General features: G+C 45.4%; 1 protein-coding gene across 2 annotated transcripts in view; it reads left to right on the top strand.

The window, feature by feature from the left end:
• The window catches only part of LOC139267485 (dynein axonemal heavy chain 8-like), a 2,569,686-nt gene that overhangs the window by 2,404,245 nt on the left and 146,326 nt on the right, over positions 1 to 19,115 (top strand). For both annotated transcript variants that reach the window (XM_070885867.1, XM_070885866.1), the window contains 2 exons: positions 1,314 to 1,432; positions 10,166 to 10,368. In XM_070885867.1, coding sequence (XP_070741968.1) covers positions 1,314 to 1,432; positions 10,166 to 10,368 — 322 coding nt within the window. The remainder of the gene's footprint in view (positions 1 to 1,313; positions 1,433 to 10,165; positions 10,369 to 19,115) is intronic.

Here is a 19,115-nt window from a genome sequence, read left to right as displayed (position 1 = left end):
CCTCCGCTTTGAGCAGTCTTGGGTCAGGATTTCCCAGGTGTCAGTGGTGATGTTGCACTTTTTCAAGGAGGCTTTGAGGGTGTCCTTGAAGCGTTTCCTCTGGCCATCTGGGGCTCACTTGCCGTGTCGGAGCTCTGAGTAGAGCACTTGTTTTGGGAGTCTAGTATCGGGCATGTGGACGATGTGGCCCATCCATCGGAGCTGATTGACCGTGGTTAATGCCTCAATGCTGGGATGTTGGCCTGAGTGAGAACACTGACATTGGTGCGCCTATCCTGCCAATGGATTTGCAGGATCTTGCAGAGGCAGTTTTGGTGGTACTTCTCCAGTGCTCTGTCCAATCAATATGAAGATTAAAATCACCCATGATTATTGCCGTACCTTTCTTACAAGCCTCTATTAGTTCTTGAGTTATACTCTATCCTAAAGTATAGCTACTGTTAGTGGGCCTATAGACTACTTTATCCCCTTATTATTTCTTATCTCCACCCAAACTGGTTCTCTATCTTGATCTTCTGAGCCAATGTCATTTCTCACGACTGCACTAATCTCATCCTTTATTAACAGAGCTACCCTGCCTCCTTTTACTTTCTTCCTATCCTTCCAAAATGTCAAATATACTTGAATATTCAGTTCACAGCCTTGGTCACCTTGCAACCACGTCTCTGTGATGGCTAGCAGATCATAACCAATTATGCCATCAATTCATCTATCTTGCTACGAATGCTCCATGCATTCAGATAAAGAGCTTTTAATGTTGTCCTTTTACCATTTTTGCCTACTCAAACACCACTTTCTGATGCACTCACATTTATATGCTCTGACCCTTCCTGTCACACTCTGGTTATCATTACCCCTCTTGCTACCCTGCACTATTGCCTTCTCCTTTCTTTTTGATTTTTTACATTTCTGCTCACCTGCGCCCTCCCCCCGACTATTTATTTTAAAGCTCTAACTACAGCCCTAGTTAATCGATTCACCAGGACACTGGTCCCAGACTGGTTCAAGTGAAGCCTTTCCCGACAGATCAGCTCCCTCTTATCCCAGTACTGGTGCCAGTGCCCCAAGAATCGAAACGTATTTCTCCCACACCAATCTTTGAGCCCATCTCTGGAAGTCCATTGGTAGGCCTCTGTGAATATTGTAATGGGGCAGCAAGTCAATGCCCACCATTTTGTGGGTGTTACCGTCCTATTTCGACCAGGCAGAAAGGCTGGAAATTCAGCCCGATAATTTGAAAACCAAAGTTCTTTAAAAGTAATTATATCTTGAATTTTTTTTAGTTGATTTTATAGTTTGATATACGGTTACAGGTAACTAAGAATGAGAAAATTTGGAAAGTCTGGTTTGATGCGGAAGCTCCAGAAGAAGCGATAATTCCTAATGGATACAATGACTCTTTGGATTCATTCTGCAAGCTCTTGCTCATCAGGTCAGTTACACGCAGAAAAGCACGTTAACCAAGTACAACTAATACTCTAGTTCCCATCTATAGGTTCATTGTAAGTATATGGCTGCACTGGCCATTTATGTATTTACTTGCGACAAGAAAAGAGCATCACCTGAAACAAATCAGAGCTATTTGAGGTGGACATTTCTTATTCTGCTGCTTTTTAGAAAATTGTCCATATAACACACACCCAAAATAATAGCCACTGCACTCAAGATATACAAATTTAGTGCTTCAGAATTTTTATTACCCAGTTGTCAAAGTGGTAGGTTTTAAGGAGTTTCTTAAAAGAGGGCCGAGAGGTAGCGAGGGAGGGAATTCCAGAGCTTAGGGCTTAGATGGCTGAAGGCACGGCTGCCTGGTGGAAGATTTAAAATCGTGGCTGTGCAAGAGGCCAGAATGGAAGGAGTGTTAAGTTTTCAGAGGGTTATAGGGCTGGAGTTGGTTACAGAGATAGGAAGGGGCGAGGTCATGGAGAGGTCTGAAAACAAGGAGGAGAATTTTCAAATTGAAATGTTGCGGACTGGGAGCCAATATAGGTCAACGAGCACAGGGATGAATGGGCAAACAGGACTTGGTGTGAGTTCGGATAAGGGCAACAGTGTTTGGGATGAGCTCAAGTTTATAGAGGGTGCAAGATCAGAGGTTGATCAGGAGAGTATTGGAATGCTGCCCTGCCCGACACGAGACTCCCAAAGCAAGCGCTCCACTCGGAACTCCTACATGGCAAGCGATCCCCAGGTGGGCAGAGGAAATATTTCAAGGACACCCTCAAAGCCTCCTTGGTAAAGTGCAACATCCCCACCGGCACCTGGGAATCCCTGCCCTAAGACCGAGACCGAGACCAAGAACAAGGCCTAAATGGAGAAAGAGCATCCGGGAGAGCGCTGAGCACCTCGAGTCTCGTCGCCGAGACATTGCAGAAACCAAATGCAGACAGCAGAAGGAATGTGCGGCAAACCAGATTACCCACCCACCCTTTCCTTCAACCACTGTCTATTCCACCTATGACAGAGGCTGTAATTCCCATATTGGACTGTACAGTCACCTGAGAAGTCACATTTAGAGTGGAAGCAAGCCTTCCTCAATTTCGAGGGACTGCCCATGATGAAGATTGACAAAATTGCTGGAATTCTTTAAGGATATAACGAACAGAGTGGATAAAGGGGAACCAGTGGATGTGTATTTGGACTTCCAGAAGGCATTTGACAAGGTGCCACATAAAAGGTTACTGCACAAGATAAAAGTTCACGGGTTTGAGGGTAATATCTTAGCATGGATAGAGGATTGGCTAACTAACAGAAAACAGAGAGTCGTGATAAATGGTTCATTCTCGGGTTGGCAATCAGTAACTAGTGGGGTGCTGCAGGCATCAGTGCTGGGACCCCAACAATTTACAATCGATATTAATGACTTGGAAGAAGGGACTGAGTGTAACGTAGCCAAGTTTGCTGACGATACAAAGATGGGAGGAAAAGCAATGTGTGAGAAGGACACAATAAAATCTGCAAAAGGATATAGATAGACTAAGTGAGTGGGCAAAAATTTGGCAGATGGAGTATAATGTTGCAAAGTGTGAGGTTATGCACTTTGGCAGAAAAAAAATCAAAGAGCAAATTATTATTTAAATGGAGAAAAATGTCATCGTGCTGCAGTACAGCGGGACCTGGGGGTACTTGTGTATGAAACACAAAAGGATAGTGTGCAGGTACAGCAAGTGATCAGAAAGGCCAATGGAATCTTGGCCTTTATTGCAAAGGGGATAGAGTATAAAAGCAGGGAAGTCCTGCTACAGTTATCCAGGGTATTGGTGAGGCCACACGTGGAATACTGTGTGCACTTTTGGTTTCCATATTTAAGAAAGGATATACTTGCTTTGGAGGCAATTCAGAGAAGGTTCACTAGGTTGACTCTGGGGATGAGGGGGTTTACATGAGGAAAGGTTGAGGAGGTTAGGTCTCTACTCATTGGAATTCAGAAGAATGAGAGGTGATCTTATCGAAATGTATAAGATTATGAGGGGGCTTGACAAGGTGGATGCAGAGAGGATGTTTCCACTGATAGCGGAGGCTAGAACTAGGGGGCATAATCTTAGAATAAGAGGCCGCCTATTTAAAACAGAGATGAGGAGGAATTTCTTCTCTCAGAGGGTTGTAAATTTGTGGAATTCGCTGCCTCAGAGAGCTGTGGAAGCTGGGACATTGAATAAATTTAAGACCGAGATGGACAGTTTCTTAACCTATAAGGGAATAAGGGGTTATCGGGAGCGGGCAGGGAAGTGGAGCTGAGTCCATGATCGGATCAGCCATGATCGTATTAAATGGCGGAGCAGGCTCGAGGGGCCGTATGGCCTACTCCTGCTCCTATTTCTTATGTTCTTTTGTTCTTATGATGTTTGGAATAATCGAATCAAGTAGTGTCTTTGTTACCACTAGACTCAAAGGCACGGAAGAGGGTTTTAGCACCAGATGAGCTGAGGCAGAGGGGAGACAGGCAATGTTATGGATGTGGAAGTTGGTGATGCAGAAGATATGGGGTTAAAAGCTCAGCTCATGGTCAAATAAAACGACAAGGTTGTGAATGGTCTGGTTCAGGGTCAGACATTAGCCAGAGAGAGTCATAGAGTCAGTGGCGAGGAATAAAGTTTGTGGCGTGGACCAAAAACAATGGCTTTGGTCTTCCCAATATTTAATTGGAGGAAATTTCTGCTCATCCGATGGTGGATGTCAGACAAGTAGATGACAAATCAGAGGCAGTGGAGAGGTCAAGAGAGGCGATTGATGTATAGCTGGTTATCATCGACGTGCATGTGGAACGTGACGTTGCGTTTTCTGATGGTGTCACCAAGGGACAGCTGTAAACGGTTTTGATCCTAGCCCAATTGCTAGATGGACGGTTTGAATCGCCCTGCCTTACGAAAATTCTATACCCAGGGATTATTATTCAGAGTGTAAATGGAATAAGTCACGGACAGGAATACTTCGGTGAAAAATCATACTTATATTTATTTAGTCTAACATACGCTGGCTAAAACATGCACTACTAAACGAAAATCACTGTCTCTATGGAGAATAAGATCCAGGTTACAAACAACATACATGCAGTACAAAACTGAGGACCAGTAAAATGCAGTAATTCCCTTGTTGCTGTGGTGGATTCTAACTCCATCCCTACCAACAAATTACCCAGTCACAGCCCCTTCGCCTGGCTAAACCAAACAAAGCTTCCTCTGCAGAATAGCCCCAAAAAACTTCACTTCTGAGAAAACCCTGAGTCCTTACACCTCACCCAGCTCACCTGGGATATCTGGTTACCGGCTTGGGACACTCACGACCATGCTCACCACCACACACAGTCGGTCTCAATCGCTCAGCTCAGCTGTGGGAAGTCGCTGCCTGGAGCGTACCCTGTGAGGGGTATACGGTTCTCTGTCTCAGCGGCTTCTTCTGCGGAACTGCGGCTTCCTCCTCTGGTACTTCTTCTTGTTACGTCGAGAGCAAGAGGGAGAAGGGGTTAGTGAAATGGTGGAAAAGAGTCTATCTTTATAGGAGTCTTGCTACCCCTATCTTTCCCGCCAATCTTTAAACCCTTTTGTTTCTAAGCACTCCGGTGCTTAGTCAGTGATGGGCTATCAGATCCATGTGCATTCGACTAATGGCCCTGAGTCTGGGACATATCTCGGTCTGTGTTGGGAGAAAAACCTGGCTCCTCTTTGACTGGCCAGGCTAGTGGGTTCATTGTCTGCTTCTCTTCTGAGATGGAGGTGAGAAGTGCTTTTGCATATGGCCCCATTCCTTTAGCTAGGACTGGCGGGCAAACCCATACACTCAGGATGATTGACAGTTCTTTTGTCACAGCTAACTGCCAAGCGGTCTCTCTGCACAGGGTGATCCCATCACAGGGAAAAATACGTTCAGAAAAATCCCATAAAGTCCATGAAATATTCTCGACTGAGTCCATTCTTTAAACAGAGACTTTGCGATCCCTGCACAACATGTAGATGAGAAATAGGAGGGGTACAGCAGAGGCAGAGGTAACTGTGTGGGAGTTGGAAGCAAAGCCATTGCAGGTGATTCTTCAAAGGAAGCGAAGCCATTTCGGTGATTCTCTGGCTAAGGCTGTGTTAGTGTTAGTGTTTTTCAGAAGAATCACTCAACACTCAGAGTTGGTTCCAACGCCAATGCGGCCTTTATTAACGCCAGCGGGGAGGAAGTCACAGGACTGGATCCAGGCTTCTCTCCGCAGAACAAAGGGTTTCATGGATCTTTATATGTTTTACAACAGTTTACTACAGTTACATACAACAGTTTACTACAGTTATATTAGACCAATAGATAGCGTTAGTCTCTAAACGTAAAGTGGCTCATGTGTCTTGTAACATGGCCTGGGCCTCCCTTATCTTACTCCTGTTACAGAGTCGTATTGTCCTTCCACCAGAACATTTAGTCCAGAGGCTTGGCTGATTAGCTTGTTAGTCCTGTGTGTGGGAAACAACAATTATCAGTTTCCAGGAATGCGGTCTAATTCAGCTAACAGAAATCCCTTGAGGCTTCATTGGTAGTCATTTTATGATTCAAGTTACATATAGTTCTTTACAGTTACTCAGCCCACTTCGGCTGGACACAATCCAATCATAATGATTATAGATTACATATAGGTTTCTTTAACACAATAGAATTTCCCTGATACCTCAGGAACTGCATGTTCGGGTTTTGTCAGCTCGGGCTGATTAGTGTTCGGTTTTTGTCAGCTCGGGCTGATTAATGACCTTGTTATGTGAGACAGGTTCTCTCCTTATCTCGCTCTTCCTCGGGAAATCACTGGTTCATTGTATCCAAGGCATTCCTGGTAGTGGGCCTCACAGGGTCATTGCTCGGTCAGTCCCAGTTCATTACTTGACTAACGGGGTTCCCATCATGCTTGGGCAGCCATTTTATATGTGGCGGTTTTAAACTTATATGAGTTTAGATATATTCAGCAGGTGCCTAATGCCTACAACAGACTGGATAAGTAGGAAGGGAACCAGGCAAGTGCAACACCACCCAGCTGGATAGAGGAGGAGAGGCATTGGAGGAGGTTGATGTGGTCACCTGTGTCAAAGGTTGCAGTCAAGTTGAGAAGGATGAGAAGGGATGGTTTACCAGGATAACAGTCACACAGGATGTCATTTATGACTTTAATAAGTGCTGTGGTTGGGGCAGAAAGCGGCTTAGAGGGTTTTGCACTTTATTCCTCTATTTATAAAGCCCAGGATCCCGTATGTTTTTTAATAGCCTTATCAACTTGACCTTCCATCTTCAAAGATTTGTGTATGTGAAACCCCAGGTCTCTCTGTTCCTGCACCCTGCCTTTAACATTGTACCATTTAGTTTAAATTGCCATTACTCAATCTTCCTTCCAAAATGTATCACTTCACACTTTTCTGCATTTCATTTCAACTGCCACTGTGTCTGCCCATTTCACCAGCCTGTCTGTGTCTTCCTGAACTCTGTTACTAAACTTTTCACTGTTTACTACAGTCAACAGTGGTCAATGTGAGCCTCGAACCTGCCGTTAGAAGAAAATGTGAGTTAGGAAACTGTTAAACGGAGGGTATCAGTAAGCATGAGTGTGAAACCTGCTAAGTTGAGAGTAGCAGAAAATGTTAGCCAGGAACATGCTAAACTAAAAATATTAGTCAATGTGAGAAAAGCTTTTTTACGCAGCGAGTAATTAGGATCGGGAATGCACTGCTTGAAAGGGTGGTGGAGGAAGACTTAATCATGGCTTTCAAAATGGAATTGGATAAGTACCTGAAGGTAATAAATTACCAACTCTATGGGGAAAGGACAGGGGAGTGGGACTAGGTGAAGTGCTCTTACAGAGAGCCGGCAAGGGCTCGACGGGCCAAATGGCTTCCTTCTGTGCTGTAACCATTCTATGGTTCTATGATTCTACCTCCCTTGACCTCTCCACTGTCTCTAAATTGTCAGACTGCTTGTCTGACATCCAGTACTGGATAAGCAGAAATTTCCTCAAACTAAATATTGGGAAGACCGAAGCCATTTTCAACGGTGCCCGTCACAAACTCCATTCCATTGCTACCGACTCCATCCTTCTCCCTGGCAACTGTCTGAGGCTGAACCAGACTATTCACAACCTTGGTGTCATACTTGACCCTGAAATGAACATCCCGAAATGAATCGCCCAACCCCACCCTTGCCTCAACTCATCTGCTGCCGAAACCCTCATCCATACCTTTGTTACCTCTAACCTGACTATTTCAACGCACACCTGGCCAGCGTCCCACGTCCTACCCTCCATAAACTTGAGGTCATCCAAAACTCTGCTGCCTGTGTCCTAACTCGTACCTAGTCCCATTCACCCATCACTCCTTTGCTCGTTGACCTACATTGGCTCCCGGTTAAGCAATTTTACAATTCTCATCCTTGTTTTGAAATCCCTCAATGGCCTCACCCCGCCCTATCTCTGTAATCTCTTCCAACCCCAAAACCATCCGAGATATCTGTGCTCCACTAATTCAGGCCTCTTGAGCATCCTCGCTTTTAATTGCTCCACCAATAGTGGACGTGCCTTCAGCTGCCAAAGTTCTATGCTCTGCAATTCCCTCCCTAAACACCTCCACCACTCTATCTATCTTTCCTCATTTAAGACACTCCTTAAAACCTACCTCGTTAACCAAGCTTTTGGTCATCTGCACTCATATCTCCTTCTATGGTTCAGTGTCAAATTCTGTTTTATAACGCTTCTGTGAAGCATCTGGGGATGTGTTACTACATTAAAGGCGCTAGATAAATACAAGTTTTGTTGTTTAGAATCATAAAATCATGGTAATTTATGGCACAGAAGGAGGCCATTCGAGCCAACATTGCTGTGTCGACCAAAAAAGAGCTATCCAGTCTAATCCCACTTTCATAAGAACATAAGAATTAGGAACAGGAGTAGGCCATCTAGCCCCTCGAGCCTGCTCCGCCATTCAATAAGATCATGGCTGATCTGGTCGTGGACTCAGCTCCACTTACCCGCCCTCTCCCTGTAACCCTTAATTCCCTTATTGGTTAAAAATCTATCTATCTTTGACTTGAAAACATTCAATGAACTAGCCTTATTTTAAATATTTCGATAAGATCCCCCTCATCCTTCTGAACTCCAACGAGTAAAGACCCAGTCTACTCAATCTATCATCATAAGGTAGCCCCCCTCATCTCCGGAATCAGCCTTGTGAATCGTCTCTGTACCCCCTCCAAAGCTAGTATATCCTTCCTTAAGGAAGGTGACCAAAACTGCACGCAGTACTCCAGGTGCGGCTCACCAATACCCTATACAGTTGCAGCAGGACCTCCCTGCTTTTGTACTCCATCCCTCTCGCAATGAAGGCCAACACTCCATTCGCCTTCCTGATTACCTGCTGCACCTGCAAACTAACTTTTTGGGATTCATACACAAGGACCCCCAGGTCCCTCTGTACCGCAGCATGTTGTAATTTCTCCCCATTCAAATAATATTCCCTTTTACTGTTTTTTTTTCCAAGGTGGATGACCTCACATTTTCCAACATTGTATTCCATCTGCCAAACCTTAGCCCATTCGCTTAACCTATCTAAATCTTTTTGCAGCCTCTCTGTGTCCTCTACACAACCCGCTTTCCCACTAATCTTTGTGTCATCTGCAAATTTTGTTACACTACACTCTGTCCCCTCTTCCAGCTCATCTATGTATATTGTAAACAGTTGTGGTCCCAGCACCGATCCCTGTGGCACACCACTAACCACCGATTTTCAAACCGAAAAGGACCCATTTATCCCGACTCTCTGCTTTCTGTTCGCCAGCCAATTCTCTATCCATGCTAATACATTTCCTCTGACTCCGTGTACCTTTATCTTCTGCAGTAACCTTTTGTGTGGCACCTTATCGAATGCCTTTTGGAAATCTAAATACACCACATCCATCGATACACCTCTATCTACCATGCTCGTTATATCCTCAAGGAATTCCAGTAAATTAGTTGAACATGATTTCCCCTTCATGAATCCATGTTGTGTCTGCTTGATTGCACTATTCCTATCTAGATGTCCCGCTATTTCTTCCTTAATGATAGTTTCAAGCATTTTCCCCACTAAAGGTAGTGTTCAATTGCAGTGCCCTGAATTTTAAAGTAAATATTATCATGATACTGAATTCCCCTGTTTATGTTTGAATTCTTCTGTTTAATTGTTTTATATATGTTGAAAGTATTGTGTTACTAGCAGTACATATCAACCACTATGTTAAAAGTATTAAATTAATATCTCTGAGAGTCTTTAAACTTTGATTTGCTCAGCCTACATTTGTTTTTCATCCAATCAAGTTCCTCAAGTTATCTTCACTGCAAAGTACAAGAAAGTTTTTATTGTGTTAGCCCAGTGTCTTGTCATCATGGAACCTTTTTTCCTTTGTTTAATAATTGACATTAGCTGACCGAAGGGGACAGAACATTTCTGTTTGTCTGACAGTTACAGTGAGCGAGGTAAGATGTCACAATTTATGGGAGCGGATTAATGCACACTTACCTTACTTTTGTAGCTGTCACTAGTTTGTAAAGTACGTTACATAGCAGTACAACGGTTGTTGTGCCCTTTGCTCATCTGTTCACTTTAGTGCACCAGTGTTGAATTCACTCAGCAGTGAATTAAAAATTCTAAACATTTTTGATTTAATTATTACTTTGAATTTTCAGGTCATGGTGTCCTGATAGAACTCTGTCACAAGCTCGAAACTACATTTCTGACGCAATGGGAGTGATATATGCAGAGCCAGTGATTCTAAACCTGGAGACAACCTGGGAAGAAAGTGACGTACAAACTCCTCTGATTTGCTTCCTGTCCATGGGATCTGATCCCAGCAATCAGATTGAAGGACTGGCCAAAAAGCTTATAATTAGTAAGGATCAAGTCTGAGTAGTGAATATAACTCCTTGCTATCTGTTAGAGTTCCCTGTGTTCCTTTAGAATATTCCATATTCATGTTCATTCAACATGTTTACATATACCAAGAGGAACTAGTCCTGGGGAATGAAGTGGGTCAAGTGGAGAAAGTCACAGTTGAAGAGCATTTCAAATTTAGTGATCATAGTATCTTACGGTTTAGATTAGTTATGGAGAAGAACAAGGAGCAATCTCGAATAAAAAATACTTAACTGAGGAGGGCTAATAGCAGCAAATTATGGAGGGATCTTGTCTGGGTAAATTGGAGTCAACGACTAACAGGCAGAAATGTAATGGAGCAATGAGCAGCCTTTAAAAAGGAGATGGTTCGGGTATCGTCGAGGTACATTCCTTCAAGGGGGAAAGGGAGGACAACCAAAGCTAGAGTCCTTGGATGATGAAGGAGTTGGAGAGTAGGATTAAGCAGAAAAAGGGGCCTTATGACAGATGTCAGCTTGATAATACAAGGGAGAATCAGGCTGAATATAAAAAGTATAGAGGACAAGTGAAAAAAGAAATAAGATGGTATGAGGGTAGATTGGTAGCTAACATAAAATGGAATCCAAAGGATATAGGCATATTAACAGTAAAAGGGTTGTCAGCGGAGCGGTGGGGCTGATATGGGACCAAAATGGAGAACTATTGGTGGGGGCAGAAGGCATGGCTGAGGTACTAAATCAGTCCTCTGCATCGGTGTTAGAAAAGGACATTGCCAAAGCTATGGTATACAATGAATTTGCTGGTATACTGGATAAGATAAAAATAGATAAAGAGGAGATACTAGACAGGCTGGCGATAATAAAGTGGACAAGTCACCAGGTCTGGATGGGATGCATCCTAGGTTTCTGAGGGAAGGAAGGGTAGATATTGCGGAGGTGCTGGCCACAATCATCTAATCCTTATTAGATACAGGGGTGGTGGCATAGGACTGGAGGATTGCAAATGTTACACGCTTGTTCAAAAAAGAGGAGAAAGATAAACCTGGCAATTACAGGCCAGTCAGTTTAGCATCGGTGGTAGGGAAGCTTTTAGATACGATAATCTGGGCAAAAATTTACAGCCACTTGGACAAGCATGGACTAATAAAGGAGAGCCAGCACGGATTTGTTAAGGGCAAATCGTATTTTACTAACTTGATTGAGTTAGATGAGATAGAAGAGAGGGTGTATGAGGGTGTAGTTGATGTTGTGTACAAGGACTTTCAAAAGGTGTTTGATAAAGTACCACATATTAGGCTTGTTAGCAAAGTGGAAGCCCATGGGTTAAGAGGGACAGTAGCAACATGGATACAAAATTGGTTAAGAGATCGAAAACAAAGGGGGCATAATTTCCCCTTTTAACAGTGCCTCTAACTAACGGGCACCGAGCAGTTTTTGCCCGGGAGGTTGTGGAGGCGCTGGCATGGCAGCGCAGCACCACTTCGCAGGTCGCAAAGCTGTCGGACATCCACTCTCAGGGCAGTGATTAAAGGGGTGGGCACCAGCGCTCCGGGCCGCCATCTTGTTTTGTTAGCTGACTCTCAGGTCAGCTCAACCATCGCGCAGCCCGGCACTCCGTCTTGGGTGCCGGGCTGCTGGCCCGGTTGCATGCTGCCCTGGTGGCCCAGTGGTAGCCATCAGTGGCCGTGCAGAGTGTGCAGCGTCCCTCCCCTTTAATCAAAGGGGAGGAGTGTTGAAGCGTGTCAGCACTATACGCAGCATCCACGTTGCACTTAACCTACCGCCCCAGTAGTGCCCCGGCACCCGCCCAGAAAGGAAGTGGTGCACCGGAGATTGCGCCCCGCTTCCTTTGAGGGATGGAAGCCCAATTCAGCATTTTAGGGCGGGACCTCTGCAATGGGCGCTAAAACCTCGGGCCCCAGTAGGTTACTTCCCCCAATTTTGGCACGGGCAATTTCGCTCCCAGAGAGTTGTGGTGAATGGCTGTTTTTTCAGACTGGAGGGAGGTATACAGTGGTGTTTCCCAGGGTTCAGTACTAGGACCACTGATGTTTTTGATATACATTATGAGTTGGACTTATGGGTACAGGCACAATTTCAGACTTTGCAGATGACATAAAACTTGAAAATGTAGTAAACAGTGAGGACAATAGCAATTGACCTCAATAGGGCATAGAATGGGTGAACACATGCCTGATGAAATTCAATGCAAAGAAGTGTGAGGTGATGCATTTTGGCAGGAAGAATGAGGATGAGACCATACACACTAAATGGTACAATTTTAAAGACCGCGTAAAAACAGAGCACACATCTTTGAAGGTGGCAAAACAGGTTAACAAAGCAATTAATTAAGCACTCAGGATCTGGGCTTTATAAATAGAAGCATAGAGTACAAAAGCCATGAAATTATGCAAAACAATACAAAACACTAGTTCAGCCCCAATAAAAACAGAAAATGCTGGAAATATTCAGCAGGTCAGGCAGCATCTGTGGAGAGAGAAACAGAGTTAACGTTTCAGGTCGATGACCCTTCGTCAGGCAGTTCTGATAAAGGGTCATCGACCTGAAACATTAACTGTTTCTCTGTCCACAGATGCTGCCTGACCTGAATATTTCCAGCATTTTCTGTTTTTATTTCAGATTACAGCATCCGCAGTATTTTGCTTTTGTACTAGTTCAGCCCCAGCTGGAGTATTGTATCCAATTCTGGGCACCACATTTTAGGAAGGATGAGGGAATACAGTGACATGGATAAGCTGGAGAAGCTGGGTTGTTCTCCGCAGAGCAGAGAGGACTAAGGGGAGATTTGATAGTAGTGTTTTAAACCATGAAGGATTTAGATAAAATAAATAAAGATAAACCGTTTCCAATGGCTAAATGGTCAATAATGAAAGAGCACAGATTTAAGGTGATTAGCAAAGGAACCAGAGGCAACATGAGGAAATTCCTTTTTACACAATGAGTGGTTAGGATTTGGAATGCAATACCTGATAGCGTGGAGGATACAGATTCAATAATAGCCTTCGAAAGGGAATGTGATAAATACTTGAAGGTCTCTCTCCACAGATGCTGCCTGACCTGCTGAATATTTCCAGCATTTTCTGTTTTTATTGGGGCTGAACTAGTGTTTTGTATTGTTTTGCATAATTTCATGGCTTTTGTACTCTATGCCTCTATTGATAAATACAGTCGGGAGCAGCGTCGAGGAGGTGCGTGGAGAGGCCTATAAAAGGCACAGCAGGGAGTCCGGGGCCCAGCGTCGGCAGCAGTCAGGAGCAGCGTCGAGGAGGTGCGTGGAGAGGCCTATAAAAGGCACAGCAGGGAGTCCAGGGCCAGCGTCGGCGGCAGTCGGGAGCAGCGTCGAGGAGGTGCGTGGAGAGGCCTATAAAAGGCACAGCAGGGAGTCCAGGGCCAGCGTCGGCGGCAGTCGGGAGCAGCGTCGAGGAGGTGCGTGGATAGGCCTATAAAAGGCACAGCAGGGAGTCCGGGGCCCAGCGTCGGCGGCAGTCGGGAGCAGCATCGAGGAGGTGCGTGGAGAGGCCTATAAAAGGCACAGCAGGGAGTCCGGGGCCCAGCGTCGGCGGCAGTCGGGAGCAGCGTCGAGGAGGTGCGTGGAGAGGCCTATAAAAGGCGTGACTTGTGCAGCTACAGGGAGAAGGCAAAAAAGAAGTAGAAAGAAATCAAAAGGTGACGTCACAGCCAAGAGGGTAAGTGATTGGCTGGTGATTGGTGAGTAGTTTTTCTTTTTTCTCTTCTATATCAGTGAGTAACTTTTAACATTGTTGTTGCCAATTAAAGTGTATCTAAGGGTTAAGTCATGGCAGGAGAGCTCGGTCGGGTGTTATGCTCCTCCTGTACCATGTGGGAACTCAGGGACGACACCAGTGTCCCTGACAACTATATTTGCAGGAAGTGTGTCCACCTCAAGCTCCTGACGGTCCGCGTTGCGGAGTTGGAGCTGAGGGTGGATTCACTCTGGAGCATCCACGATGCTGAGAATGACGTGAGTATCACGTGTAGCGAGTTGGTCGTACCGCAGGGAAAGGGTCCACAGCCAGATAGGGAATGGAAGACCAACAGGAAGAGCAGTGCAAGGAAGGTAGTGCAGGAGTCCCCTGTGGTCATCCCCCTGCAAAACAGATACACTGCTTTGGGTACTGTTCATCAGGGGAGGGCAGCAGCAGCCAAATTCATGGCACCATGGCTGGCTCTGCTGCACAGGAGGGCAGGAAAAAGAGTGGGAGAGCAATAGTGATTGGGGATTCAATGGTGAGGGGAATAGATAGGCGTTTCTGCGGCCGCAACCGTGACTCCAGGATGGTATGTTGCCTCCCTGGTGCAAGGGTCAAGGATGTCTCGGAGCGGGTGCAGGACATTCTAAAAAGGGAGGGAGAACAGGCAGTTGTCGTGGTGCACATTGGTACCAACGACATAGGTAAAAAAAGGGATGAGGTCCTACGAAACGAATTTAAGGAGCTAGGAGCTAAATTAAAAAGTAGGACCTCAAAAGTAATAATCTCGGGATTGCCACCAGTGCCACGTGATAGTCAGAGTAGGAATCGCAGGATAGCGCAGATGAATACGTGGCTTGAGCAGTGGTGCAACAGGGAGGGATTCAAATTCCTGGGGCATTGGAACCGGTTCTGGGGGAGGTGGGACCAGTACAAACCGGACGGTCTGCACCTGGGCAGGACCGGAACCAATGTCCTAGGGGGAGTGTTTGCTAGTGCTGTTGGGGAGGATTTAAACTGATATGGCAGGGGGATGGGAACCAATGCAGGGAGACAGAGGGAAACAAAAAGGAGGCAAAAGCAAAAGACAGAAAGGAGATGAGGAAAAGTGGAGGGCAGAGAAACCCAAGGCAAAGAACAAAAAGGGCTACTGTACAGCAAAATTCTAAAAGGACAAAGGGTGTTAAAAGAACAAGCCTGAAGGCTTTGTGTATTAATGCAAGGAGTATCCGCAATAAAGTGGATGAATTAACTGTGCAAATAGATGTTAACAAATATGATGTGATTGGGATTACGGAGACGTGGCTCCAGGATGATCAGGGCTGGGAACTCAACATCCAGGGGTATTCAACATTCAGGAAAGATAGAATAAAAGGAAAAGGAGGTGGGGTAGCATTGCTGGTTAAGGAGCAAATTAAGGCAATAGTTCGGAAGGACATTAGCTTGGATGATGTGGAATCTATCTGGGTAGAGCTGCAGAATACCAAAGGACAAAAAACATTAGTGGGAGTTGTGTACAGACCTCCAAACAGTAGTAGTGATGTTGGGGAGGGCATCAAACATGAAATTAGGGGTGCGTGCAATAAAGGTGCAGCAGTTATAATGGGTGACTTTAATATGCACATAGATTGGGTTAACCAAACTGGAAGCAATACGGTAGAGGAGGATTTCCTGGAGTGCATAAGGGATGGTTTTTTTAGACCAATATGTCGAGGAACCAACTAGGGGGGAGGCCATCTTAGACTGGGTGTTGTGTAATGAGAGAGGATTAATTAGCAATCTCGTTGTGCGAGGCCCTTTGGGGAAGAGTGACCATAATATGGTGGAATTATGCATTAGGATGGAGAATGAAACAGTTAATTCAGAGACCATGGTCCAGAACTTAAAGAAGGGTAACTTTGAAGGTATGAGGCGTGAATTGGCTAGGATAGATTGGCGAATGATACTGAAGGGGTTGACTGTGGATGGGCAATGGCAGACATTTAGAGACCGCATGGATGAACTACAACAATTGTACATTCCTGTCTGTCGTAAAAATAAAAAAGGGAAGGTGGCTCAACCGTGGCTATCAAGGGAAATCAGGGATAGCATTAAAGCCAAGGAAGTGGCATACAAATTGGCCAGAAATAGCAGCGAACCCGGGGACTGGGAGAAATTTAGAACTCAGCAGAGGAGGACAAAGGGTTTGATTAGGGCAGGGAAAATGGAGTACGAGAAGAAGCTTGCAGGGAACATTAAGACGGATTGCAAAAGTTTCTATAGATATGTAAAGAGAAAAAGGTTAGTAAAGACAAACGTAGGTCCCCTGCAGTCAGAATCAGGGGAAGTCATAACGGGGAACAAAGAAATGGCGGACCAATTGAACAAGTACTTTGGTTCGGTATTCACTGAGGAGGACACAAACAACCTTCCGGATATAAAAGGGGTCGGAGGGTCTAGTAAGGAGGAGGAACTGAGGGAAATCCTTATTAGTCAGGAAATTGTGTTGGGGAAATTGATGGGATTGAAGGCCGATAAATCCACAGGGCCTGATGGACTGCATCCCAGAGTACTTAAGGAGGTGGCCTTGGAAATAGTGGATGCATTGACAGTCATTTTCCAACATTCCATTGACTCTGGATCAGTTCCTATGGAGTGGAGGGTAGCCAATGTAACCCCACTTTTTAAAAAAGGAGCTAGAGAGAAAACAGGGAATTACAGACCGGTCAGCCTGACATCGGTAGTGGGTAAAATGATGGAATCAATTATTAAGGATGTCATAGCAGTGCATTTGGAAAGAGGTAATATGATAGGTCCAAGTCAGCATGGATTTGTGAAAGGGAAATCATGCTTGACAAATCTTCTGGAATTTTTTGAGGATGTTTCCAGTAGAGTGGACAAGGGAGAACCAGTTGATGTGGTATATTTGGACTTTCAGAAGGCTTTCGACAAGGTCCCACACAAGAGATTAATGTACAAAGTTAAAGCACATGGGATTGGGGGTAGTGTACTGACATGGATTGAGAACTGGTTGTCAGACAGGAAGCAAAGAGTAGGAGTAAATGGGGACTTTTCAGAATGGCAGTAAGTGACTAGTGGGGTACCGCAAGGTTCTGTGCTGGGGCCCCAGCTGTTTACACTGTACATTAATGATTTAGACGAGGGGATTAAATGTAGTATCTCCAAATTTGCGGATGACACTAAGTTGGGTGGCAGTGTGAGCTGCAAGGAGGATTCTATGAGGCTGCAGAGCGACTTGGATAGGTTAGGTGAGTGGGCAAATGCATGGCAGATGAAGTATAATGTGGATAAATGTGAGGTTATCCACTTTGGTGGTAAAAACAGAGAGACAGACTATTATCTGAATGGTGACAGATTAGGAAAAGGGGAGGTGCAAAGAGACCTGGGTGTCATGGTACATCAGTCATTGAAGGTTGGCATGCAGGTACAGCAGGCGGTTAAGAAAGCAAATGGCATGTTGGCCTTCATAGCGAGGGGATTTGAGTACAAGGGCAGGGAGGTGTTGCTACAATTGTACAGGGCCTTGGTGAGGCCACACCTGGAGTATTGTGTACAGTTTTGGTCTCCTAACCTGAGGAAGGACATTTTTGCTATTGAGGGAGTGCAGCGAAGATTCACCAGACTGATTCCCGGGATGGCGGGACTGACCTATCAAGAAAGACTGGATCAACTGGGCTTGTATTCACTGGAGTTCAGAAGAATGAGAGGGGACCTCATAGAAACGTTTAAAATTCTGACGGGGTTAGACAGGTTAGATGCAGGAAGAATGTTCCCAATGTTGGGGAAGTCCAGAACCAGGGGACACAGTCTAAGGATAAGGGGGAAGCCATTTAGGACCGAGATGAGGAGGAATTTCTTCACCCAGAGAGTGGTGAACCTGTGGAATTCTCTACCACAGAAAGTTGTTGAGGCCAATTCACTAAATATATTCAAAAAGGAGTTAGATGAAGTCCTTACTACTAGGGGAATCAAGGGGTATGGTGAGAAAGCAGGAATGGGGTACTGAAGTTGCATGTTCAGCCATGAACTCATTGAATGGTGGTGCAGGCTAGAAGGGCCGAATGGCCTACTCCTGCACCTATTTTCTATGTTTCTATGTTTCTATACTTCTAAAAATGTGCTGGAATATGGAGAAAGTGCAAGGGAGTGGGACTAAGTGGATTGCACTTCGAAAGAGCTGGCACAGACACAATGGGCTGAATGGCCTCCTCTGTGCGGTACTATGCCATGATTCTATGGGGGAATAATTTGGGGTGTTAACTTTTGAAAGCTGGAAAAATTAATGCAAGGCGCTAATGATTCCTAGCTTTTTCTAAATTCGGTGTTCGTGCTCCAGGAAGGGTCATAGATGCTCTGTACAAGAGAAGGAGGGACTACATCTCCTTTTCAATAACCAGAGAGAAGCAATTCAAGTGCTACACTGGCTTCTTTAGGATAACGGCTTTCCCCAGGGTTGAGGGCGCCATAGACTGCACCCACGTGGCATTGAGGGTGCCGCAGAACAATTCAGAAACCGCAAGGGATACCACTCACACACTGTGCAGTTGGTGTGTGACCACAAGCATCAAATCATGGGCAGTCCCTCGAAATCGAGGAAGACTTTCTTCTACTCCAAAAGTGAGTTCTCAGCTGGCTGTACAGTCCAATGCGGGAATTACAACCGCTGTCACAGGTGGGACAGACAGTCATTGAAGGAAAGGGTGGGTGTGAAGCCTAGTTTGCTGCACGCTCTTTCCACTGTCTGTGTTTGGTTTCTGCATGCTCTCGGCAACGAGACTCAAGGTGCTCAGCGCCCTCCCGGATACTCTTCCTCCCTTTTAGGAGGTCTTGGGCCAGGGATTCCCACGTGCTGGTGGGGATGTTGCACTTTATCAAGGAGGCTTTGAGGGTGTCCTCAAAACTTTTCCTCTGCCCACCTGGGGCTCACTTGTCATGTAGGAGTTCCGAGTAGAACGCTTGCTTAGGGAGTCTCGTGTCAGGCACGCGGGCGATGTGGCCCCCCCCAACGGAGCTGGTCGAGCGTGGTCACTGCT

This window comes from Pristiophorus japonicus, chromosome 7 (assembly GCF_044704955.1).
Source record: "Pristiophorus japonicus isolate sPriJap1 chromosome 7, sPriJap1.hap1, whole genome shotgun sequence".
Lineage (NCBI taxonomy): Eukaryota > Metazoa > Chordata > Chondrichthyes > Pristiophoridae > Pristiophorus > Pristiophorus japonicus.
The sequence above is the reverse complement of the archived record's forward strand: the minus strand, read 5'-3'. Positions and strand labels throughout refer to the sequence as shown.